At 43.1% G+C, this 27,171-nt stretch overlaps 1 protein-coding gene across 1 annotated transcript in view; it reads right to left on the bottom strand.

Moving 5' to 3' along the window:
- The window catches only part of NIPBL (NIPBL cohesin loading factor), a 1,064,356-nt gene that overhangs the window by 283,696 nt on the left and 753,489 nt on the right, over window positions 1-27,171 (bottom strand). Inside the window, 2 exon segments of the mRNA XM_030191924.1 lie at window positions 11,109-11,255; window positions 11,358-11,456. Of these exon segments, the coding sequence (XP_030047784.1) occupies window positions 11,109-11,255; window positions 11,358-11,456 (246 nt within the window).

The raw sequence follows: 27,171 nt of genomic DNA, 5'->3' as shown, positions 1-27,171 counted from the left end.
AGCATAAATTCTTGACCAATATATATGTAAAAACAGCACATGCAAGAAGTGTTAAAAGCTTCTTTTATACTATCAATGCATGCTCCCATTGATTAGAGCACTGAAGTCAGAAACAAGAAGACCATGGTTCAAATCCCACTTCCCATACTTTTGGTGACCTTGGGCAACTAGCTCTCTCTTTTACCTCAGGTATTCACTTAGATTGCAAAGTCTTTGGTATATGAACTTACTGTATCTGAAAACAAATAGTAAGAATCATATGGAAAGGCAGGCTAAACATCTAAATATCATCAACATCATCGATACTAAAAGGAGAAATTCTTTAATATATGCAATGACCTTGTCATTGTAAGAAAAATCTAACAAGCTAATTGGTTAACAGTGGTAATATGTACATCATTTAATGTTAATTCTTTATCATTTTTAATTATGCCAGAGGTGGCAGGGCAATGTCCTTTGTGATAAACACAGTGGTTGCCCTACTCTGAGGAGGCCGCTAGGGGGCACTCTCCTACAAGAAATAGGGAAAATGCCATGGTATAGTCCCTAGGGGGAGCTCCAATTGGGACATCCGGGTAATGACCTGAAGGGGCCAGCAGAGGGAGCTCCAGCTAAGGCCTGAACATGGGGACCAGGGAGTATCGGTAGCAGAGGTTCCCTGTTAAGAGAAAGGCACCCAGGAAACCACTTTGTTTTGAACTGTTTGCTTCTGTGCTGTGCTTGCTGGAGTTACCCGGGATTTACTACTGGTGGTTTGGAACTGCTTTGGTTGGAATTGTCTGTGGCTGAGCAGTTTGCCTGGCCAAGTGCAATACATAGCTTGGCTTTGGAGCCAAGGGAACTCCGAGGAGACTGGCAAGTGAGACTCCAGCCAGCAGAGGGCTGCATTTCTGAAGCCCCAGTGGCCGGGAGTTTTACACCTTGTAGCTGGTTAACAGGGTCATGGTCTGAGCCTGCCCATCAAAGATACTGATCGCAGGGTTGTAAAGGGAGTTGGTGTTAGAGTGGTTACCAGGAAGGAGTGTTTGGGATTTTGTCAGAAGTGGTTTATTTTTAAATGATGGGCTATAGATGGCCCATTGGTCTGACCCAGTATGGCTACTCTTATGTTCTTATGTATGTGGTTACAATTAGATGTCTATTGGATGGATTCACAGGAGTTATGGTTTGGGCTGTGTTTATGAGGCAGGCTTTACAAGGTGGGGACCGTGGGGGTGGAAACCATTTGGGCTCCCTGTTATCATCTAGGGACACCTTAGTACTGTCTCATCTAGCCTTAAAAACCCAACCAAGCACAAAAGGCTCTGTATTGCTTAGTCTAGTCAGGTCATTGGGTGTTACGTTTTGCTACTATGCCTCCACATAGCTGTTGGTGCAGCTTCTCAGGCTGCAGTTTTGAAGGTCAACACAGCCATGGTGGATCAGAGTGATTGCTCTGTTGAGATTATGCATCTGGTGAGTTTGCCTCAGTTGATAAACAGCAGGGCAGCTCTAGCCATGTATGCAGCAGAGGTGGCCCAGGAACGTCTGAGTGCTTTGGGGGTGGAGGAGAGCTTATTAGCAGTAGGTGTGCCATAGGCAGGGCTTCCTGGGCAACCTGGTCTTGTGGACATGGTTGGTCCCATGCGTGTGACTTGCCTTGCCGTTCTATCAGTCAGAGTGGGGCAAAACTTCCTATGTCAGCTGCGCTTGGTGATTTTTCGATGATTCCCATTACTGTGCTAGGGCATATTCCTGAGACATTAGTGATTCTGGCCACCCTAATTTTGTGAGTACTCCTTCTTGAGGATTAGGATTTAGGGATTCAGAAGGCAGCCCGTGTCAATCCCAGGGTTGGTTGGAGGTCTTCAACTCCCGCTAAGCACTAGGGTATTGCTGGACCGTGCAATTTGGATGGGTCTTTCCCTCAGGCTGCTCCTTCCTCCGAGATTGGGTTTGTGGTAGCTTTGGGCTTTGCTCCTCCATTGATGAGACTGGATTTTCCCCATGGAGGGGATGGGGTCCATAGGTCTATGGTCTTCCCAGGCTAACAGTCAGGTTCCTTTCTTTGAGCATTGGTTTGGATACCAGGACTTCAGACATAGGGGTAAATGTTCAGGATGGATGGTGTCAGAAATTTTGCATTTTGTTACTCCTTTCTCTTCAGTTCCTTCATAGTTTTACAGCTCTCTTCTATGGACTTTTGGTTCAGATCTTTCTGTAAATCAGTGTTTCAGGGTCCAGACATTGTACTTGAAGTCGAGTGTACTTCAAGATGGTCTAGTCCAAGTCCCATCAAAAAGAGAGTGGTGCCACTGGATGTTATTATGGGTGAGCTTTCTTCAGAAATTATGATTACTACTACTACTACTTAGCATTTCTATAGCGCTACAAGGGTTACGCAGCGCTGTACAAGTTAAAACATGGGGAAGGACAGTCCCTGCTCAAGAGAGCTTACAATCTAAAGGTAATAAGCTATGTAGTCAGTGTAGGTATCATGAATGGGGAAGGTCGGTTAAGCGCCAAAAGCAAGGGAGAAGAGATGGGCTTTGAGTAAGGACTTGAAGATGGGCAGGGAGGGCGCATGGCGTATGGGCTCGGGGAGTCTGTTCCAGGCATAAGGTGATGCGAGGCAGAAGGGGCAGAGTCTGGAGTTAGCGGTGGTGGAGAAGGGTACCAGGATGTTCCTGGTAAACAGACCGAACAAAGAAAGGAAATGTTGAAGGCAAGGGTTCATGGCAGGTCCAAGAAGTGAGGGAAGACAGGAAAAGGGAAAGCTCTAGGTTATTCTTCTATATTGGCTTCTGACCCTTTTGCTTCTTCTGTGGTGGTGGTGGTAGTGGGGGGGGGGGGGGGGGGGGGGAGCAGTGGCACTGCCAGCTAGAGGCAAGGAGATAAGCGAGCTGGTACTTCCAACATTGGTGGCTTTCACCAAGTTTTGGAAGCCCTTAAAGAAAATATGCAAGCAGCATTATATATTGTTATTTTCCGCTTGTTGGAAAGTAGGAAAAGAAAAAGCAAAAGAAATTGGAAAAAAAAAAAGAGATTAGGAAAGTTTCCTGTAATGTTGTAAATTAGACAACAGTTATTTCTTCATTTAGCTAGTGTGTGGGGCACATACTAACTAGGGCAGTATGGTTTGCTGTTAGGCTATAGTGATTCTATTTACAGACTTGCCACACTCATGAGGATTGGTGTTGTCCTAATTATGATGAGAAGTTTAGAGATAAGATGGAAAATAGGCACATGTTTTGGAACATTCAGGATATTAGTTTATGGCTGACCCAGATAAAAGCAGAGGTGCTAGATCAGAGCTCAGATGTTTCCAGTTCAGATGTCACTGGATCTAGTCATTCCTTTCAATCCTTTGGCTTCTTGGCAAGGCAAAGAAAGTTTAGGGCAGGTAGCTGGACCATGTTCATTTAGACTTTTCCCTGATTTGTTTTTGTCCCCATCAGGTGTGGTCCCAAAAAAGAAGTTGGGGAAATTCTGGCTGATTCCCATAATCTTTCCTACCCTCCAGGCTCAACTTTGGTCAGGCGGTATGGGATCCATGCATTGTTGGCTGAAGTGGATGCTGAATTAGCATTTCTTTTGCTTCTGATTCATCCCTCCTCTTTTCCTTTGTTGGGTTTTACATTTATGAGGCACTTTTTGGGGGGGTTAAATTTATCCAATGGGTTGTTCTACTTCCTTGAGATCTTTAGCTCAATTCTTCTGATTGGATTGGCACAGCAACAAATGTTGCACATGGAGGGCTGAGTAAGAAATTAGTACATTTGTCAGTGGTGCTTGGTTGGTTTAGCTGATTATACACAGCAGGAGTCTAGTAATTCTAACTGTTCTTTCTTCTTTTTATTGCAGATATGAGGTCTCTCAGGATGGTCTGTTGGATGGACATTCCTTTATCAACTGGGCTGGACAGCAAGGAGCCACCCAACCATATGGTCAGTAATTGGGGTTTGTAGCATCCAGATCTTCAGGGAAAAGGGAATGGGATTTGATATACTGAATTTCTGTGGTTACAATCAAAGACGTTTTATAGTATATATAGGTACTTACTTTGTACCTGGGGCAGTGGAGGGTTAAGTGACTTGCCTACAGTCATAAGGAACTGCAGTGGGAACCAAACCCAGTTCTCCTAGTTCTCAGACCTCTGCACTAACCACTCCTCCTTCACTGGACTGGCTGGGTAAAAGGAGCACATGCGACATCATGCTCGGATCAGAGTGTGCCCATCAGCGTTTGGGCGATAATGATTTGGTATCTTGGACATGTAAACGGCTCACTGTGATTAAAAAAAAAAGGACCCTGGGAAGGCTTTGAAATGTTTTTGGTGTTAAGCTGTGCTGCTTTGATGTGATTCTAAGGTTTTACTTTCAAGGGTAGAAGAGATGGTCCAGAGGTTTAGAGAAGATTAATTTACAGATTGGGAGATAAGATGTAGCAATGTGGGGTTTACAAATTAAGAATGACTGGGCTTTGGATGTCAAGGTTTTATGTGAAAAGATGGGATGCATTTTTTTTTTTTTTTTTATTTTATTTATTCATTTCAAAATATATTCAAGCATAATATCTTGATTACAGATAAAGACGATTTAGTATCTTGGTAAATTTCTTAAAGGTACATCAAAGAAAGAAAAAAGGAAAAAATTATAATAACAAGAAGATCAATTCTCGTCTATAGTCCACAATATTGGGGAGAGTCACAATTTTCAGGAAAATATTTCAATTTTTGAAGACAACTTCAAAAGCTAACAAATGGAGGCTGATATAAGGATACCAAGCAATAAACAATATTTATGGAGTTGAAGTTATTAATGTTCCTGATAATGGAGGATGTAAGTCTTTCAGCTTTGTCTCCAGAAAAGAGTTTAATTGATTAGCCTCAAAAAATACATACTTGAATTAAATTTTATCACACACTTGCAGGGGAAGTTCAGCCAGAATAAGGCTCCAAGTTGTATTGCCTTTGGTCTCAGTTTCAGAAATTCCTGTCTTTTCTTTTGAGTGTTTCTTGAGACATCCGGATACATTCTAATTTTACAGTTTAGGAAATCAGGTCTCTTATTCAGAAAAAATTGTTTAAGTATCCAGTCCCTATCCGGTTGGAGTATGAAAATCACTTTAAGCGTTGCAGTTGTTAAACCCTCATTGTCTCCTTCAATAATCTGAGTCAAATTCAAGTCCAACGATTGAGTTTTAACTTCCTCACTTTGTAGAGAATCTTTCTTGCGAAACGGTTCTATGTAAAAAATCTTTGATATAGGTGGATGTGTTTTTTCTGGAATTTTTAAAGCTTCTGTTAAATATTGCTTAAAGGTTATCAATGGGGAAATAGCAACTTGCTTAGGAAAATTGATCAGTCTGAGGGCATTTGAACGTTGATAGTTCTCTAGTACTTCAATCCTATTTTGAAGATAGATATTCTCTTTAATTAAATTTATTTGTATTTGTTGAGAATTTTTAATTGCAAAAGAATTGGTTTCAACTTCCTTGCCCACAGATTTTAACATCATGTCCATTTCAGTGATCCTTTCATTATCTAACGTGAATTTCTTATTTAACTGAGTAAACTGTTGAGAAAATGAGGCTTCTAATCCTACAAGTGCTTCCCAAATATTATCCAACGTTATTTGTTGAGGTTTTTCAGGTAGAAACGACTTACTTGAAGAATCAACTGCGAGAATTGCAGGCAAAGCCGATTGACCTCCCACTGCTCCGAGTTCTTCTACAGGAACGGCTTCTCCTCTCTTCACCTCTGTGCTCTCCACAGAGGGACTCCTCGGCTTCTCAGGCGTCGACCCAGGGCCCGTGCCAGAAAACCCCGTCGCGACTTGCGCACCATGGGGTCTCTGGTCCGAAATCGACGTCGTAGCCGGCATGGGGGGAGGAAGCCTCATTTCGGGGCTGAAAGATATCTCATGTTCAAGCTGGGGGAGCGGGAGACCTCTCCCTAATCCCTCCAGCAGCGAAGCAGTCCCCAACGGTGTGCTCGGTAGAAGGAAGTGCTCCATCGTTCCTGCTCTAGGTAAGGAGGGCGTAACGGGGCTTGCTCGCGCTTTACCTCTCCTTTTAGGCATATTTTTTTAAAGTTTCAAAGTTAGTAGGACAAAAATGTTCCAGGAGTAGAGCGGGTAACAGCGGAGCTTTCTTCCTAACATCTTACTCGGCCGCCATCTTGGCTAGTTCTCTCAGATGATGGGATGCATTTAAAGTAGAGCAAGATTTTTTTTTTTTAATGATTTGCAGGATGTCTTGATGGGATGCATTTAAAGTAGAGCAAGATTTTTTTTTTTTTTTTAATGATTTGCAGGATGTCTTGAAATTCGTCATCTGGCCTGGTTGTTGGTTGATTGCAACTTTCTAATTTAGATCAGGGGCACAATGCTTGCAGTGGTTAGCTGAGACAATTGTTATAATCCTAAAAGAAGGATGGAGTGTCCTTGGGTAGTGGTGGTGGCGGGACTCCACTTGCCACTGACACCACTTGGCTCAGCATTTACCAAGCCTAGAGTTAGGCCTCGGCAAGTAATATGGCAAAGCTGGGAAGGTGGTATTGTATTTATGTTTTGCACCTGGAATGATGTTGTTTGTATGGATAACATGTCAGCTAGTAATATGGCGGGATAAGAATTTTGTCTAGGCAGGTCTTCTCAACCCAGTCCTAAGGGGCACACCGAGTCCCATCAGGTTTACAGGATATCTACAATGAATATGTATGAAACAGATTGGCATAGCAAGGAAAAAGTGCATGTCAAACTATCTCATGCATATTCATTATGGATACCATTGAAACCTGATGGGGCTAGATATGCCCCAAGGACTGGGTTGAGAAGCCCTAGTCTAGGGTGTTTGATGGAGCACAGAACCACTGCTTTAGGTAGAATGGTTACTCGGTAATTGTTATTCTAGCTCTTGATAATAAAGCTGCTGTGGGAATATGAATGAGGGTGGGTCAGGGGCCAGGACAAACCGAAGCCATACAGTGGGGGTTAAGATGAACAAAAATAACGTTTATTTTAAGTGCCGAGTAGGGGTCCTGTTGAATTCACAGGTAGGGGAGAAAAGAAAACAAAAACTAGTCCTTTCATGCAAGAATGTCTTTCTGTGGCCTGCTCCTGCAGGGCCCTGGTCTGGCTCCTCACTTACAATTGTTGGCAGTTCACTTAGACCAGCCTGTTCCACGTATTAAAAAAGGAGGACGGAAGACCAAACGACAGCCAGCGTGGTTAAAAAGTGAGGTGATGAAAGCTATTAGAGCTAAAAGAAAATCCTTCAGAAAATGGAAGAAGGAACCGACCGAAAATAATAATAAGCAGCATAAGGAATGTCAAGTCAAATTCAAAGCGCTGATAAGGAAGGCTAAGAGGGACTTTGAAAAAAAGATTGCGTTGGAGGCAAAAACACATAGTAAATTTTTTTAGGTATATTAAAAGCAGGAAGCCGGCAAAAGAATTGGTTGGACCGCTAGATGACTGAGGAGTAAAAGGGGCGATCAGGGAAGACAAAGCTGTAGTGGAGAGATTAAATGAATTCTTTGCTTCAGTCTACACTGAGGAAGATTTGGGTGGGATACCGGTGCCGGAAATGGTATTCGAAGCTGATGAGTCGGAGAAGCTTAATGAATTCTCTGTAAACCTGAAGGATGTAATGGGGCAGTTCTACAAACTGAAGAGTAGCAAATCTCCTGGACCGGATGGTATTCATCCCAGAGTACTGACAGAACTGAAAAATGAGCTTGCAGAGCTACTGTTAGAAGTATGTAATTTATCCTTAAAATTGAGCGTGGTACCGGAAGATTGGAGGGTGGCCAATGTAACGCCGATCCCTAATTTCAACATTTCTGCATCCGTATGTTCATCCTGGCCAGGCGGACGGTAGTACACTCCTATCACTATCCTTTTCCACTTTACACATGGAATTTCAATCCACAGTGATTCCAAGAAGTGTTTTGTTTCCTGCAGAATTTTCAATCTATTTGATTCAAGGCTCTCGTTAATATACAATGCTACCCCTCCACCAATTTGATCCACCCTATCACTACGATATAATTTGTACCCTGGTCTGACAGTGTCCCACTGGTTATCCTCCTTCCACCAGGTCTCATAGATGCCTACTATATCTAATTTTTCATTTAGTGCAATATATTCTAACTCTCCCATCTTATTTCTTAGGCTCCTGGCATTCGCATATAGACATTTCAAACTATGTCTGTTGTTCCTATTTACATCATGCTAAGTACTTGACAGTATTAATTTGCAATCTTTTTATTTTTATTTAAGGACACCTGATCTACTATGGTCTCATTTGCAACCTCACTATCAGGATACCCTATCTTTCCTGTTTTGGTGATATCTTTGAAAGATACCTTATCCCGAACCATGCGCTTTTGAACGACTGTCGGCCTTCCGCCCATGACTGTGTGTGTCAATTTTAAGGTGGTTACTCAATGTGGTATAAGGGACTGCTGGGCTGTGGACAGGATGGGTACAGGATAGAGAGGATATGGCGGTGTCTGGAGGGCCCCAGAATCCAGGTTATTGCCAGAGGCAGAGGGGCAAGAACCTAGCAGCCAAAGGTAACAGAGACATGGTTTGGATCTGTCCTTCAGATAATCCAAGCTTGGGGTTTTAAGGGGAGGTGATGTGTTAAGGTAGTAAGTTGGAAAGGGTGGATGGGATGGGTTGATCTATGTTATTAGCAGGCTTTCTAAAAGAAAAACTATGGAGGTGGAAACCATAGAGGATTTCTGTTAGCATTTGGTGACACCCACTCGTACTCCCTTGGGTCAGTCGAAGTTGGACAATTACCTGAGCTGTTGTAATCCTAAAAGGGAGATGGTATCCCCAGGTCTATTTGGTGCCATTGGCTGCTGGTGGTGGGGGCTCCATTTGACACTGACATCATCCAGTTCAGCGGGTACGAACCCTAGGATTAGGTCTACACAAGTAGTATGATGAGACTGGGAAGGTGGTGTTGTATTTATATTCTGGCTTACAGCTGGCATATGCCAAATTAAATATAAAATTAATGGTTTGCATCTGGATAATGTTTGAACAGATACCATTAGCTAGTAGTATGGAAGGATGGGGCTACCTACTACATCTAGGGCACTGGTTGGAGCACATACGTACCGACTCTGGTAGATCAGTTATTCTGTAAACATTTATTTTATTTATTTATTGTTCACTTATATCCCACATTTTCCCACTCATGCAGGCACAATGTGGCTTACAAACATTAAATAAAATACAGAATAGGAAAACTTAGAATATACAAGGAGTATGCAGGGGGAGAAGCATCTAACAGGGTGAACTAGCAGGGTAGGAGCCAGGGAGGGTGCATCAAGCAGCGGTATAAAGTGAGGAGTAGGTCTTGGCAAAGAAGTAGGTCTTCAACAACTTCTTGAAGAGGGCGTGGTCCGCTTGAGTTTTAAGGTGTTGCGGGAGAGAATTCCAGTGCTTAGGACTCCAATAGCGGAAAGATGAGACGAAGATCCTCTTGTACTTGACACCCTTACAGTTTGGGAAGTGAAGGTGGAAGAAGGAACGAGCAGCAGGGTTGGCATTCCTGGGCGGGAGGTCGATCAAGGGGTGCATATACTCCGGGGCAAACCCATAGATAATTTTATGGGTCAAGGAGCAGAGTTTAAAGGCAATGCGCTCCTGAACAGGCAGCCAGTGTAATTTGAACCCTAAGGGTTCGGCATGTGCAAAGCGTTGCTCTCTCAGGATGAGTCTCGCAGCAGTGTTCTGAACAGTTTGGAACTTTTTCAACAGAGAGGCCTGGCAGCCCGCGTAAATTCCACTGCAGTAGTCCAAGTGGGAAAGGACAAGCCAGTGGACAAGTGTGCGGAACAAATCTCTAGGAAGGAAGTATCTGATACGCCGAAGCCTCCACATGGTGTGAAACATTTTTTTTGGTGACCAAGTGCACATGATTGTCCAGCTGGAGGTGTGTGTCCAGTTGCACTCCTAAAAGCTGCAGGCTTGTGGCAATCGGAAGGACAGAGCCCAATACTGGGAGCATCGTGTCAGTTACTGGAGTGTGGATGGACGAGAGGATGCGACACTGTGTTCTGTCCTTGTTTAATTTGAAACGGAAGACCTGAGCCCAATGTTCTAAGATGGAGAAACAGGCATCAATGACGTGAACAATGCGAAAGGGAATGTAGACTGTAATATCGTCGGCATAGATGAAAGGGTTAAGGTCCAGTTTTGCGAGAGCAGCAGCTAAAGGCATCAACATAATATTGAATAAGGCTGGTGAAAGTGGGGAGCCCTGTGGAACCCCACAGGAGGCCTTCTACGGATCAGAAGTAACCGAGTTCACTGAGACCTGGTAAGTTCTTGTTGTTAAAAAGCCCGCGAACCAGTGTAAGACAGGACCTCCTATACCAAAAGAGTCCAGCAGATGAAGCAAGATTTCATGGTCCACCATATCGAAGGCACTAGACATGTCAAATTGAAGCAGTAAAACCTTCCGACCAATGGATAGCTCTTGCTTAAAGTTAGATAAGAGGGTGACCAGGACAATCTCAGTGCTATATTGAGCTCGGAAACCAGACTGAGAGGGGTGTAGGATATCGAAGGCAGTCAGGAAGTCGTTGAGCTGGAAGTTGACCATACTCTCCATTAACTTGGTAACTAGGGGAATGGAAGCCACTGGGCGATAGTTAGAGACGACGTCTGGTTTAATCTTTAGATTCTTTGGAACACAGGGGTGAGAAGGATATTACCATGGCCTGGCGGGAAAGATCCAGCACTTAACATGAAGTTGAGGTAAGTAGTCAGATCTTATTTTATTATTTTAGCTCTTGTTAATAAAGCTGTAGCCAACTGTTTTTCCAACAGTTTGTAGCTCTGTGTGTTAATTTTGGGGTGGCTACGGGATGCGGTTTTAGGGAGGGGGAATGCTGTGTCTGGGAGGCCAAGTACCAGGTACCCGTGTTACTATATTAGAGCTATTTCATAATAGAACAAAAACATTCAATATACATTTGCCAATTACACCATTCTTAGAGGGCAGAACACATTAGCAGTAATATTTCTCTACAAAGTCTTAATGTTTCATTCATTCCAAACTTCATGGAAAAAAAAAAAGAAAGAAGGAGAGAGAGTGCATACCAGTATTCGCTCAATCAGCATATCATAATACTGCTCGGCAAGTTGAGGTCGGCAAAGCACAAACCGACCAAGCAATTCTACAGCTGCCTCTCGTACACTGGTAGAATTATCCATCAATCGACCATGGACACCTCGCTGCATATCCAACTAGGAGACCAAGCATAACAACATACATATAGTAAGGAAAAAACAGAAAATATTTTGGGTAATGCAAAAAATCATTCTCTACGATTGATCCGTTTAATTTACCCTGGCTAAAATGCTGGGATCCACGGCAACAACCTCAGATAAACATTTCATAGCTTTTGTTCGAACAGCAATTGCATTTTCCCCAAGTACCCGCAGAATCTGAAAAGAAAATGAAAAATATTTGATGAACTTAAGAATTTTAAACTTATATTCAATTCAAGCAGGTATATAGGAAAGTCAAAATGAAATGAAAAGTTGAAGTGATGGGGTTTCTTTTGGGATGAGATGATGGTAGAGATGCCAGATTCCACAATTCTTAAAAGCCTTGTCTCCTTCAAAATTACTTGGATTGTTTTAAACATTCATGTTTTAAGTTTCTTTTTTTAGCCTTATGACAGCAAAGCAGCACTTCACTTGTGACAAAATTTCTGTATACCCTCCATAAAACAACTTAATCCTCAAACCCCTTCCCTCCCCACATCTTTTTAAGCTAGCATTTCTATTCCGCTTAATTTTTGAAACTCAAGACAGATTATAGCACATGTAATTACTTCCATACAAAAGAATTTCATCATGATTATCAGAAACAAGTATAATAGATTGCTTCAACATTAAAAAGTAATTAAACATAACAAAAACCCATAACACACAACTGCCTCATTAAAAATTCCATAAAACATTACATATCAAGAAAAAAATAAGAAGCCCCCAGAACCCCTTAAAGTATTTTGTTAAATATTCCTTAAATAGCCAAGCTTAGCATATGCTAATGGAATTTTATGCCTATGGGCTTAGCATTTAGCACGCTAAGGTTTAATAAAAGGGCCCTTTCGTGTTGGAGGGCACTTAAATAAATATTCTTCTGATTTCAAGGTTCAACAGGGGGCACAGATCCCAACCAAATGTTGCAAGCACAGGGGAGACATTGCACTCTATTGTAAAAATTTATTAAGAATTTAAATATTATTCTTGCTTGAATGGGGAGTCAGTGAAGGTGAATTAAAAAATGGGTGCCTCTTTTCCATCTTGAGCGTCCTAAACTATCTTTGCAGCAATGTTCAGCATTACCTGTATCTCTGCTATTACTCTCTTAGCTAGGCCTAAGTAAAGTTAATTGCAACAATCAAAATATGTCACCACTGTTTATATCGTCAAGATCCTTAAAGTAAAATAGGCCAGACTACTTGAAGAACAAGATCTCCCTTCTACATACTTCCAAGGTCTTAAGGTCCTCCCGAAGAAGTATCCCTAACCACAACCTCTCCAAGGGCATCATACAATGTGACTCCCGCCAGCGAGCCTTCTCTGGAGCAGCCTCCACACTCTGGAATGCAGTCCTTGAAAGGCTTCGCTCTTCTCGAAAACTTTAATGGAAGAAGCAACTAACTTGCAGTCATACATAGAACAACTAACAATGAGTATACATACTGTAGCAGGACTTCTTTATTCATTCCTACCCTGGCTGAGATTATATTCATACATTCAAGTGCAATTTTCTTTAAATTACATAGAGGTCTATTTTCAAAGCACTTACAAAGTTTCATAGTACTACTACTACTACTTAACATTTCTAGAGCGCTACTAGGGTTACGCAGCGCTGTACAGTTTAACAAGAAGGACAATCCCTGCTCGAAGGAGCTTACAATCTAAAGGACGAAACCTATAGTATCCTATGGAACTTTGTAAGTCTAAGTGCTTTGAAAATGAGCCCCATTGTAACATAGTAAGTGAGAGCAGATAAAGACCTGAATGGTCCATCCAGTCTGCTCAACAGTCACATTCATTATTAATTCAAAATTAAATCAACAATGAACGTGATGATATATACTTGATCATGGTCTTTCTTTGGTGTTTTTGTGACATAGACCGTAGAAATCTGCCCAGCTCTGTCCTTAGGTTCCAACTACTGGAGTTGCTGTCAAAGCCCACTCCAGCCTACCCGAATCAGTCTTGTCATTTGAAGGCCACAGACCGTAAAAGTCTGCTCGGCACTGACCTCACGTAACAAATTACTGGAGTTTCCGTCGAAGCTCTCTCCAACCCATCCTACAACCAGATTGCTGTATGTGGGACTCAGACTGTACAAGCTAGCCAAGGACCAGCCTTAATTGATACAGACAGAGTTGCCACCTAAGCATCATTTGACATGCAAACACATATGTAACCATTTAAGTTTTGCTTTTATACCATTCATTTTCTAATTAGAGATCATCTGCGTTCATCCCATGCCTTTTTGAATTCTGCCACAATTTTTTTCTCCAACACCTTCTTCAGGAGGGCATTACAGGCATCAACCATCCTGAGTCTACCACCCCACAACCTCAATCCATGTCATCTAGTTTTACCATTTTCCCTTCCCTGGAAAATATTTGTTTCTCTATTAATATCTTTTAAGTATTTAAACATCTGTATCATATCTCCCCTGTCCCTCCTCTCCTCTAGGGTACAAATATTCAGATCTTCCAGTCTCTTCTCATATGTCTTTTGGCAAAAGCCCCATATCATTTTTGTCACCTTCCTCTGGACTGCTTCAAGTCTTCTTACATCTTTAGCCTCCAAAACTGAACACAATACTCCAAGGTGGGACCTCACCAACACTTCCTTTCTTCTGCTGGTTACACCTCTCCCTATACAGCCTAGCATTCTTCTGGCTACAGCCACTGCCTTGTCACATCTTTTGTCACCTTCAGATCCTCAGATACTATTAACCAAAGATCTGTCTTCTTGTTTGTGCATATCAGCCTCTCACCGCCTAACATACACGCCTCCCTTGGATTTCTACTCCCTAAGTGCCTCACTTTGCACTTCTTTGCATTGAATTTTAATTGCCAAACATTAGATCATTCTTGTAACTTCCGCAGATCCTTTTTCATGTTTTCCACTCCCTCCGGGGTGTCCACTCTGTTACAAATCTTGGTATCATTCCCAAAAGGCAAACTTTACCTTCTAACCCTTTGGCAATGTCGCTCACAAATATATTGAACAGAATCAGGCCCAGCACCGATCCTTGAGGCACTCCACTAGTCACATTTCCTTCCTCTGAGTGAATTCCATTAACCACCACCCTCTAGTGTCTGTCAACTAGTTTCTAATCCAGTTCACCACTTTGGGTCCAACTTCAGACTGTCAAGTTTATTCGAGAGTCTCCTATGAGAAACTGTGTCAAAGTCTTTGCTGAAATCTAAGTAGATTACATCTATAGCACATCCTCGATCCAATTCTCTGGTCACCCAGCCAATCAGATTTGTTTGGTATGATTTACTTTTGGTAAAACCACGTTGTTTCGGATCTTGTAACCTATTGGATTCCAGGAAATTCACTATCCTTTCCTTCAGCATCGCTTCCATTACTTTTCCAATAAACAAAGTGAGGCTTAAAGGTCTGTAGTTTCCAGCTTCTTCTCTGTCATCACTTTTGTGAAGAGGGATCACATCCCCTCTTCTCCAATCCCATGGAACTACCCTTGTCTCTAAGAATTTATTAAACAAGTCTTTAAGAGGACCCGCAAGAACCTCTCTGAGCTCCCTTAAATGAGGATGTTATAATGCTTTTGTATTGCTCCATGGTGCGACTGCAACTCGAATACTGCATTCAGTTCTGGTCGCCGTATCTCAAAAAAGATATAGTGGAATTAGAAAAGGTGCAGAGAAGGGCGACGAAAATGATAAAGGGGATGGGACAACTTCCCTATGAGGAAAGGCTAAAGCGGCTAGGGCTCTTCAGCTTGGACAAAAGGCGGCTGAGGGGAGATATGATAGAGGTCTATAAAATAATGAGTGGAGTTGAACGGGTAGATTTGAAGTGTCTGTTCACGCTTTCAAAAAATACTAGGACTAGGGGGCATGCGATGAAGCTACAATGTAGTAAATTTAAAACGAATCGGAGGAAATGTTTCTTCACTCAACGTGTAATTAAACTCTGGAATTCGTTGCCAGAGAATGTGGTAAAGGCGGTTAGCTTAGCAGAGTTTAAAAAAGGTTTGGACGGCTTCCTAAAGGAAAAGTCCATAGACCGTTATTAATGGACTTGGGGAAAATCCACTATTCCTGGGGTAAGCAGTATAAAATGTTTTGTACTTTTTTGGGATCATGCCAGGTATATGTGATCTGGATTGGCCACTGTTGGAAACAGGATGCTGGGCTTGATGGACCCTTGGTCTTTCCCAGTATGGCAATACTTATGTAATATCCTGGGATGAACCCTGACATTCAAATTTTTTAAAGTTTTATTTATTTGTTACACTTGTATCCCACATTTTCCCACCTATTTTTGCAGGCTCAATATGGCTTACATAGTACTGTAAAGGCATTCGCCAATTCCGGTATGAACAAATACAGTAATGTTGTGGTAGAATAAGGTTCATGTGTAAAGACACATTAGGGAATCGTAGAGAGGAAGAGAATCGTAGAGGAAGAGTTATTATATGTCCATTATATGATCTTCATAAGGAGAGTACTGCGGCTCCCTATAGATGAAATACTTCAAGACCTGTACATATCCATTTGGCCAACTCCTAATTCAGTTAGACCAACTAAATAAAATTCAGATAAATACTGAGTGTAAAAACTTTCTTCCGTGAATGGTGCTATATTCACTCCATTCTCATAAGTACCTTTGCCAGTCCATCGTGGTCCTTCTCTAGGTTTTCTTCCATAAATACAGAGCAGAAGTATTTGTTTAGCACATTTGCTTTTTCCTCATCATTATACACATAGTGGTTTACAGAGCTTTCATTCTCAGAATTCCATTTTTAGTCTTCCTCCTTTCACTCATATACCTGAAAAAATTCTTGTCTCCCCCCCCCCCCCCCTTTACATTTCTAGCCATTTGTTCTTCCGTTTGTGCTATCTCTCTTGGCTTCTTTCAGTTTCATCCAGTATTCCTCTCTGTATTCCTTTTCTTGAGTTTTTCTGTGTTTCATGAATGACAACTCTTTAGCCTTTACTTTCTCAGCCACTTGACTGGAGAACCATATTGGTTTCCTTTTTCTCTTGCTTTTATTTACTCTCCTTACATAAAGGTTAGTAGCCATATTTATAGCTCCTTTCAGCCTGGACCACTACCTTTCCACTTCTCATATGTCCTCCCAGCCTGTCAACGCTAATTTCCCATTTTACTAAAGTTAGCATGTTTGAAGTCCAGGACTTCGAGTTTTGAGTGGCTGCCCTCCACTTTAACTGTCATATCAAACCAAATTGTTTGATGATCACTGTTGCCCAGGTGGGCACCCACTCGGATCAGACACACTTTCCTCATTTGTGAGCACCAGATTCAAGGTTGCTCCTTCCCTCATAGGTTCTGTCACCATTTGTCTAAGCAGAGCACTTTTGTAAGGCATCCAACAATCTACTTCTTTCAGTTTCCGCAGATGGAACATTCCAATTTGCATCTGACATGCTGCAATCTCCCAGGAACAGCACCTCTCTTTTCTTTCCCAACTTTTGGATATCTGTAAACAGATCTTTATCTAGTTCTTCTAATTGCGTCGGAGGTCTGTAGACAACACCCATGTGGGACAGAGGTTCCCGTCATCTTTTTTCAAGGTGATCCATATCGCTTTTTCCTTTCCCCAGGCCCCCAGCATTTCAGTTGCTGTGATATCGTTTCTCACATACAGAGCTACTCTTCCACCTTTATGACCATCTCTATCTTTCCTGAAAAGATTGCAACCTGGTATGTTTGCATCCCATTCATGGGAATCAATGAACCATGTCTTCATGATAGCAACAATTTCTAAGTCTGCCTCTAACATCAGGGCTTGCAGATCATGAACTTTGTTGCTTAGACTGTGAGCATTTGTGGCCATCGCTTTCCAGCAACATTTTAGTGGCAGTCTCATCTTCTGTTTAGTTTTTCCTTTAGTCTTACTTCCTGCTGTGTTGGTAAGAAATGATTTGCTGAGATCATTGTTTTCTATACTACTGTCACATCTTGTCTTTAGCTGGGGGTAACCACTGGAAGTGACCTGCCTCCATGAGACCTTACCGCTAATCGAGAGGTGGGGCATCCTTGTTGGGTCCTGTATCCTTGTTCAATATGATTATTTTCCATAGGTGGCTATATTGTTTCCAGATTCTGCCACTATACCTTACTAAGCGAGATTGGAGAAGCTTGATGGGAATGCTCTCTAGATTTTTTTGGAATAGGAAAAGGCCAGAGTCGCTTGCAAAATATGATGAATAGTTGGAACAGAGGAGGATTTGGTGTCTTGGATACACAGCGGTATAATAGGGCCTGCTTATTGAGGCATCTGGGGGATGGCTGCTCGGAACGACATATTATACACTGCTGCAGATGGAAGTGGACTGGGTTCGCCCCTTGCACTTACATTATGTCTTGCAGGCCATGCTCTCAGATCTGCCATCGCATCTCCGTGTCAGTACCCTAGTGCTACCTCTAAGGGCGGTATGGGGAGCCTTAGCTCGACTTTGGTCTTTTGATCCGCGCTTCAGTAGACTGCTACCTATTAATGGGAATGGAGATTTCCTCCTGGGTATGGAAAACCCGTACATACGGGCTTGGAGAGATAGAGGGTTTCAAACCATACAAGATCTTTTGGACTCCACAGGAAATATCAGGCAGTTGGAGTCTTTGGGTCTTGGCACAATAGAATGGGCAGATAGATTGGCATATACAGTGGGGGAAATAAGTATTTGATCCCTTGCTGATTTTGTAAGTTTGCCCACTGACAAAGACATGAGCAGCCCATAATTGAAGGGTAGGTTATTGGTAACAGTGAGAGATAGCACATCACAAATTAAATCCGGAAAATCACATTGTGGAAAGTATATGAATTTATTTGCATTCTGCAGAGGGAAATAAGTATTTGATCCCCCACCAACCAGTAAGAGATCTGGCCCCTACAGACCAGGTAGATGCTCCAAATCAACTCGTTACCTGCATGACAGACAGCTGTCGGCAATGGTCACCTGTATGAAAGACACCTGTCCACAGACTCAGTGAATCAGTCAGACTCTAACCTCTACAAAATGGCCAAGAGCAAGGAGCTGTCTAAGGATGTCAGGGACAAGATCATACACCTGCACAAGGCTGGAATGGGCTACAAAACCATCAGTAAGACGCTGGGCGAGAAGGAGACAACTGTTGGTGCCATAGTAAGAAAATGGAAGAAGTACAAAATGACTGTCAATCGACAAAGATCTGGGGCTCCACGCAAAATCTCACCTCGTGGGGTATCCTTGATCATGAGGAAGGTTAGAAATCAGCCTACAACTACAAGGGGGGAACTTGTCAATGATCTCAAGGCAGCTGGGACCACTGTCACCACGAAAACCATTGGTAACACATTACGACATAACGGATTGCAATCCTGCAGTGCCCGCAAGGTCCCCCTGCTCCGGAAGGCACATGTGACGGCCCGTCTGAAGTTTGCCAGTGAACACCTGGATGATGCCGAGAGTGATTGGGAGAAGGTGCTGTGGTCAGATGAGACAAAAATTGAGCTCTTTGGCATGAACTCAACTCGCCGTGTTTGGAGGAAGAGAAATGCTGCCTATGACCCAAAGAACACCGTCCCCACTGTCAAGCATGGAGGTGGAAATGTTATGTTTTGGGGGTGTTTCTCTGCTAAGGGCACAGGACTACTTCACCGCATCAATGGGAGAATGGATGGGGCCATGTACCGTACAATTCTGAGTGACAACCTCCTTCCCTCCGCCAGGGCCTTAAAAATGGGTCGTGGCTGGGTCTTCCAGCACGACAATGACCCAAAACATACAGCCAAGGCAACAAAGGAATGGCTCAGGAAGAAGCACATTAGGGTCATGGAGTGGCCTAGCCAGTCACCAGACCTTAATCCCATTGAAAACTTATGGAGGGAGCTGAAGCTGCGAGTTGCCAAGCGACAGCCCAGAACTCTTAATGATTTAGAGATGATCTGCAAAGAGGAGTGGACCAAAATTCCTCCTGACATGTGTGCAAACCTCATCATCAACTACAGAAGACGTCTGACCGCTGTGCTTGCCAACAAGGGTTTTGCCACCAAGTATTAGGTCTTGTTTGCCAGAGGGATTAAATACTTATTTCCCTCTGCAGAATGCAAATAAATTCATATACTTTCCACAATGTGATTTTCCGGATTTAATTTGTGATGTGCTATCTCTCACTGTTACCAATAACCTACCCTTCAATTATGGGCTGCTCATGTCTTTGTCAGTGGGCAAACTTACAAAATCAGCAAGGGATCAAATACTTATTTCCCCCACTGTAAGCAAGTATCCCATTATATTGCTACTTTGCCCCAGTCCTCACTTGCTGTTGATGTGCCCACCAAGATTTGCGAGCTTTATGAAATGCCCACGAATGAGCCCATTTCGATATCATTGCTCCACAAAAGATTATTGCAGAGCTGCCCTCACAGAGAGTTGGGTCCTCTCGCTCTAAGATGGTTGGAGGATCTGCAGAAAGTGGTCACAACAAAACCTTTGGTGAGAAGTATGAGTCAAATACCGGGAAGGGCATGTAGTGCTCAACTTTATTGGAACCCCTGCCTTCTAGTTTAAAAGCCTAGAAACATATTGTCTGAATTTCTCACCAAGGATTTTTTCCCCCTGCCACAGTGAGGTGCAGCCCATCGTTAAAAATATAGTCTCTTGTTTTCCCATGTATTGGCCCATCTTCCTATGTAACTAAAAACTTCTCAACACCAGGCTTTGTGCAACCTTAGGCAAACATAATTACATTAGTAAAAAAAATTAAACTAACAGAACATATGCTACTAATAATATTAACACAATACGCAATAAAATATTTTAATATAAGGGGACCATAATACTGCTAAGTGTTTTTGTGATATTTTATTCTTAACTTCTCAACTTTCTGGCTACATGTTTAGCTACCTGATAAATCTATTCTCTAGACTTTATTGGTTAATTAATTTGTCCTGTGAATCTATATTGTGGTATACATTTGTCTTTTAATCCCGACCCCCAACAGAAGACAAAAAACAAAAACAAAAACAAAAACCTCAGGAGCTTAACCGAGCTTGGATAGCAGAGCCGGTAGTGGGAGGCGGGGCTGGAGGTTGGGAGGCGGGGATAGTGCGGGGCAGACTTATACGGTCTGTGCCAGAGCCAGTGGTGGGAGGCAGGACTGGAGGTTGGGAGGCAGGGATAGCGCTGGGCAGACTTACTACGGTCTGTGCCAGAGCCGCTGGTGGGAGGCGGGGATAGTGCTGGGCAGACTTATACAGTCTATGCCAGAGCCGGTGGTTGGGAGGCGGGGCTAGTGCTGGGCAGACTTATACGGTCTGTGCCCTGAAGAGCACAGGTACAAATCAAAGTAGGGTATACACAAAAGTAGCACACATGAGTTGTCTTGTTGGGCAGACTGGATGGACTGTGCAGGTCTTTTTCTGCCGTCATCTACTATGTTACTATGTTACTATGTTTCTGCCTAGCTCTGATGATAGAAAGATAGGCTTTTCAAAACTTTCTTGTCCTTCACTCTGCTAACTCTTGTTGTAGCTTACTAACTTTGGCTACTATACTGTGGACACGTTCTGCCAGGTTTATTTTCCATTGCTAGTCCTAGGTTAAAATAAAAACATAATTTAAAATAAGCAAAGCAGCTTTAGTCTTACTACTGGCTTAATTGCAATTACATGGATGAAACTGCTTTAATTATTGGGAATATTTAGATTTACAGGAGAAAAGTTAGTTTCTAGCTGAATTTGATTGTTTAAGCAAACTGTGTCATTGCTTGCCTCGCCTACAGAACTTTTTTTTTATAGAGGCCTTGGCTGACTCACTAGGACTTATAGTCCCACCCACCCACCCACCCTCCCCACACCCCATCCTCCCCAGGGTTTTCTTCTCATATACAGACAACCCAAAAGTCATACACAGGCAATCTTGCAGACTGTTAACCCTATCATAGTACTACTTACTACTACTTATCATTTCTATAGCGCTACCGGACGTACGCAGCGCTTCACACTTGAACATGGAGAGACAGTCCCTGGCTCAATAGAGCTTACAATCTAATTACGACAGACAGACAGGACAAGTAAGGGATAAGGGTTAGGACAGACAGGACATATCAGGGATAGGGGACAGTTGAAGGTTTAGGTTTAGGAATTAAAAGCAGCATCGAAGAGGTGGGTTTTTAGCCTAGCTTTGAAGATGGCCAGAGATGAGGCTTGGCGTACTGGCTCAGGAAGTTTATTCCAGGCATACGGTGCAGCAAGATAGAAGGAATGGAGTCTGGAGTTAGCGGTGGAGGAGAAGGGTGCAGATAAGAGAGATTTGCCCAGTGAGCGGAGTTCCCGGGGAGGAGTGTAGGGACAGATGAGAGTGGAGAGGTATTGAGGAACTGCAGAGTGAATGCATTTGTAAGTCAGTAAGAGGAGTTTGAACTGAATGCGGAAACGGATAGGGAGCCAATGAAGTGACTTGAGGAGAGGGCTAATATGAGCATAACGACACTGGCGGAATATTAGTCGTGCAGCAGAATTTTGAACAGATTGAAGAGGAGAGAGATGGCTCAGTGGGAGACCTGTGAGAAGCAAGTTGCAGTAGTCTAAGCGGGAGGTGATAAGAGTGTGGATGAGGGTTCTGGTTGCATACTCAAAAAGGAAAGGGCGAATTTTGGTGATGTTATAGAGGAAGAAACGACAGGTTTTAGCAGTCTGTTGAATATGTGAAGCGAAGGAGAGGGAGGCGTCAAAGATGACCCCAAGGTTACGTGCTGATGAGTACACCTGTTCATACCCATTCCAGCCAATCAAGATTACTTTTATTCTGTGTAATATGTATGGCACTTTAGTTCCAAGGTGTAAGATAAATAGAAATATATGGCATTTTCATATAATAGGCCCTAGCTAAGATGTCTTTAAAAGAAAGCATTTTACTATATCTTAGCTGTTTGAATCATTGCACAAAGGAATCTGTAAGAAGCAGGAACAGGAAAAGGGGGGGTGGTGAGAAGTCCACACATACCGCAGGCAGACAAGCTTACCAGCTCAAGGTCACACTAGGCCTGAGATAACAGTGAAACAAAGAAAGCAAAATGGAAGGGGAAGTTAGGGGGGAAAAGAGTGAAAAGTTCAGAGCTGCTGTTACACAGAACCCTAGCAGACAGGCAGGGGATCATCAGCCAATGTGAAAAACTTAGGGGCAGACCCTTAAATGTAACTATAAAATAAATCTGTGGAATCTTGTAGAAATCTGTGTGTGTGAGTAGCTCCCAGTTCAGAGCTGCACACACCTCACAGTCACGAGAATGATTTTTTAACAATAAATTGCTTAATTAAGCTTTGATTCATCAATCTGATTTTATGAGTCCTATTTTTGTATAGGTTCTCAGGTTATCTGGGGGCTATTTATAACACAAGGCACACCATCTGAGGCTTAAGGCTTGTCCTATCTGTGTTCAACTTGCTAGTATAAAACAGGAGCTCAGCAAACTAAAGCAGGAATTGGATGCAATTAAAGCAGCTTCTATCACTGCACGGAATCATACCAATTTCTCACCACTGCCTCAAAGAATAAGACCACCTAAGAACAGATGGATCACAGTAGGCTCAGGTAGACTGCAACATGTGGCATAGAAGCATCCACCCTCACAATTGTTGCCCCTCAGAATTCCTTTGCTCCATTACAGCACTGTGATGCTCCAGAAATAGAACAGAGGTGGAACAAAAAGCAATGAAGGTGTCTCAAGAGAAAAGACACCCGCAAAGCACTAATAAAGAATCTCATACCATAGGGGATTCCATTATCAGAGGCATCAACTTTGGAACATAGTACAAGAGGCTCAGCAAAGAAAAATGTCTTCCAGGTGTACCAGGAAAATACTGACTATAATCAGAGAAAAAACTAAGGAGTCTAACACTGCTGTTGCTATCCACCTGGGAAGAAATGACCTGGCCAATAATACACCACTTGCAGTGCAGAGAGCATTTCCGGAGCTGTGGGAGGGATTAAAACCTTTGGTACAAACCTTCATATTACCATTATTTACTTATCTTACAATAAGCTTTAAGTTTTCACACAATTGCTATGGCTTGTGATCCTTTAAAATGTTATACATATGCTACAGCTGAAATCGGTTTCCTTGAGGGGTCTGCAAGTTGCACAAACCGGACTCCCACAGTGCGGCTATATTTGGATGACTCGTGCAATCTTTTTATTACCCACTAGTTTCATGATGCATATACCACCAAAACATGGCCTGTGTTGGGACAAACACTCTTATCTACTTCTGTTGATCGCCATTTTGAATAAAGGCTCTGGTTTACATCCTGGTTCATCCTTTGTGGTCATTCCCATCCTTTTTTTTTTTCTTGTTGAGGGTTTTCTTAGGAACATTCACTCACTGAAACAGAGAATAGATGTGGCAGCCTCTCTAGCCAGGACAGCATGGCTCAAGTGGAGAGCAGGAAGTCAAAAGCCCTCTAGCAGAACAGGACGAGGTGGCCCTGAGTCAAGGAATCCTCCCAGGGTGTTCTTCTTAGCTGCAGTAACTTAGGCGAGCCCAGGGAAGAGCAGCAGCATGACAGACATTGCCATCCTGTATCTGCCAGAAGCAGTTTGTTTGAGGTAGGCCAAGTTTATCTTGGAACCTGGTTGTGACTTTGGAAGTCAGGGCCAAGCTGGGCCCAATTGTGCAGAATATTGAAAAACATGACTTGAACTTTGGGGATGTCAGGACAGAGACAAAGTGGTTGGGCTGCCTTTTGGAGGGGCAGACAAAAAAAATAAGGGGATAAAAACAATATGAGGGATGTTGTAGAGAACTGAAATCATATAAACACTGTAAATAATGCGAGGAACAAAAGCACTTTCCAATGACTCTATGTCTGATCTTCAAGGCCCTTAAAGGAAATGGCCCTGAGCATCTGAAGAATAGGATGATCCTCTACACACCTTCAAAGACACTGTGATCCTCTCAAGGACTATCACTAACCACAACCTCTCCAAAAGACATTACACGATGCGATACCTGCAAGCGAGCCTTCTCCGGAGTAGCCCCCACACTCTGGAATGTACAGTCTGAAAGGCTCCGCTTAACACAAGACTACTTCTACTTCAGGAAGCAGGTGAAAGCTCGGCTCTTCAACCAGGTCTTTAATGGAAGAAGTAACTAACTTGGTAGTCTCGCCCATACACACAAGGAGTGACACGGGCTGCACATACTGCAGCAGGACATGTTTATCCACTCCTACCCAACTGAGATTTAACCATCTCTCTGACCTCATGTGCAACTTTCTTTAAATTAGTCATCTTACTTTCTAACTCCACTTACTCTCTTACCTATTTATATGTTCCATCTTTGCTTATACCCTACACTGTCAATTAAAATGTTCTATTACATATTGTGTTAAAATTGTAAGTAGTATACTATCCAGCTTACAATCGAACGAGAAAAACGCCCAAGTTCCGACCTAAATCGGGAGATGGGCGTTTTTCTCACAAAAACAAATAAAGCGGTATAATCGAAAGCCGAACTTTGGACGCTTTCAACTGCACTCCGTCGCGGATGCGGACAAAGTGGACGGGGGCGTGTCGGAGGCGTGGTGAAGGCGGAACTGGGGGCGTGGTTATCACCCGAACAGAGATGGGCGCCTTTCGCCGATAATGGATGCGTTTGTAGCTAGAATTTAGGGCACTTTTCCTGGACCCTGTTTTTTCACGAATAAGGCCCCAAAAAGTGCCCTAAATGACCAGATGACCCCCAGAGGGAGTCGGGGATGACCTCCCCTGACTCCCCCAGTGGTCACTAACCCCCTCCCACCACAAAAAAATGATGTTTCACAACTTTTTACTTTCACCCTCAAATGTCATACCCTCCTCCCAAGCAGCAGTATGCAGGTCCCTGGAGCAGTTGTTAGGGGGTGCAGTGGACGTCAGGCAGGTGGACTCAGGCCCATCCCCCCCCTACCTGTTACAATTGTGCTGCTTAATGCTTAGTCGTCCAACCCCCCCAAACCCACTGTACCCACATGTAGGTGCCCCCCTTCACCCCTTAGGGCTATAGTAATGGTGTAGACTTGTGGGCAGTGGGTTTTGAGGGGGATTTGGGGGGCTCAACACCCAAGGGAAGGGTGCTGTGCACCTGGGAGCTCTTTTACCTTTTTTTTTTGTTTTTGTAAAAGTGCCCCCTAGGGTGCCCGGTTGGTGTCCTGGCATGTGAGGGGGACCAGTGCACTACGAATCCTGGCCCCTCCCACGAACACATGCCTTGGATTTATTCGTTTTTGAGCTGGGCGATTTCATTTTCCATTATCGCTGAAAAGCAAAAACGCCCAGCTCACACCTTGGCGAATAAAACATGGGCGTCTATTTTTTTTGGAAAATACGGTTCACTCCGCCCCTTCACGGACCCGTTCTCGGAGATTAACGCCCATGGAGATAGGCGTTTCTGGTCGATTATGCCCCTCCATGAGGGGTATTTTCGATATGACGTCTTAAGTCCGACTTTGGACATATTGCAAAAAACGTCCAAAATCCGAATAGAAAAGGTCATTTTCAAAAAAGAAAAACGTCTATCTTTTGTTTTCGAAAGTACTATTCTGAACGTTTTGTGATTTGGACGTTTTGTTTTTTTGGTCCAGTCTCAAAAAAAAAAAAAAAAAAAAAAAAAAAAGTCCAAGTGCAAAACGCACAAAATCAACTCATTGGGATGTAGGAGGAGTCAGCATTTTTAGTACACTGGTCACCCTGACATCCCAGGACAACAATAGGGCACCCTAGGGGGCACTGCAGTGGACTTCATAAAATGCTCACAGGTACACATCTCACCATTGCTCTCTTACGTTGTGTGCTGAGCCCCCCAAAACCCACTACCATAGCCCTTACGGCTGAAGGGGGCACCTATATGTAGGTACCAGTGGGTTTTGGTGAGTTTTGAAGGGCTCACCGTTTCCTCCACAAGTGTAACAGGTAGGGGGAGGTAGGAGCCTGGGTCCACCTGTCTGCAGTGCACTGTATCCAACACTAGACTACTCCAGGGACCTGCATACTGTTCTAATGGACCAGAGTATAACATCTGAGGCTGGCATAGAGGTTGGTAAGTAATGTTTTTCATGACATTTTTTGGGGCGGGGAGGGGGTTAGTGACCACTGGAGAATAAGGGGAGGTCATTCCTGACTCCCTCCAGTGGTTTCTGGTTGTTTAGGGCACCTTTTTGTGCCTTATTTGTAATAAAAACAGGTCTAGCGCAAACCGTCTAAGTTTTAGTCCTGGACGGTTTTGTTTTGTTTTGTTCCATTATGGCTGAAAAACATCTAAGTATTAGGAACGCCCAAGTTCCGCCCTGAACATGCCCCTGGCACTCCCCCTTGAGATTTGGACACACTTCTGGCGGACTTCAGAGAAAAACGTCTAAAAATAGGTTTCAAAAGTGCTGATTTGGTGTTTTTTTGTGAGAAAAACGTCCAAATGCAGACTTATGTCACTTTTTGGACGTTTTTCTCTTTTGAAAATGAGCCCACAAGCCATATTTTGTATTGTTATCAGAATATTTTTACTGCTCATGTTGGATTTATTCTTATAGTACACCACCTTGAATTCCTTCAAAAAGGTGATAAATAAATCCTAATAAAATAAAAATAAATGTCATTCTGTGAAACGTCCAATCACAAGGCTCCAAAAACCACAAGACAAAAAAGCCAAACATAAAAAAAAAGTGCACCAAGCAAAATTATTTCATTAAAACTTACATACGTCATACACCCATCCTATATAATAAAAAGCACCCTCAACGTTCTGAAGCTGACTCCGTGGCTTCAGTGAAGGGTTTGTAACATCCGAAGCTCAGGCTCCATCTCTGTCTGCTCCGCCCTCGCGTCAAAACGTGATGACGTTGAGGGCGGGTAATGAGTTATACCGGAATTAAAGAATCGCGCTCGCG

Source organism: Microcaecilia unicolor, chromosome 2, assembly GCF_901765095.1.
Source record: "Microcaecilia unicolor chromosome 2, aMicUni1.1, whole genome shotgun sequence".
NCBI lineage: Eukaryota > Metazoa > Chordata > Amphibia > Gymnophiona > Siphonopidae > Microcaecilia > Microcaecilia unicolor.
Note: the sequence above shows the minus strand (reverse complement) of the source record. Positions and strands in the feature narration are given on the sequence as shown.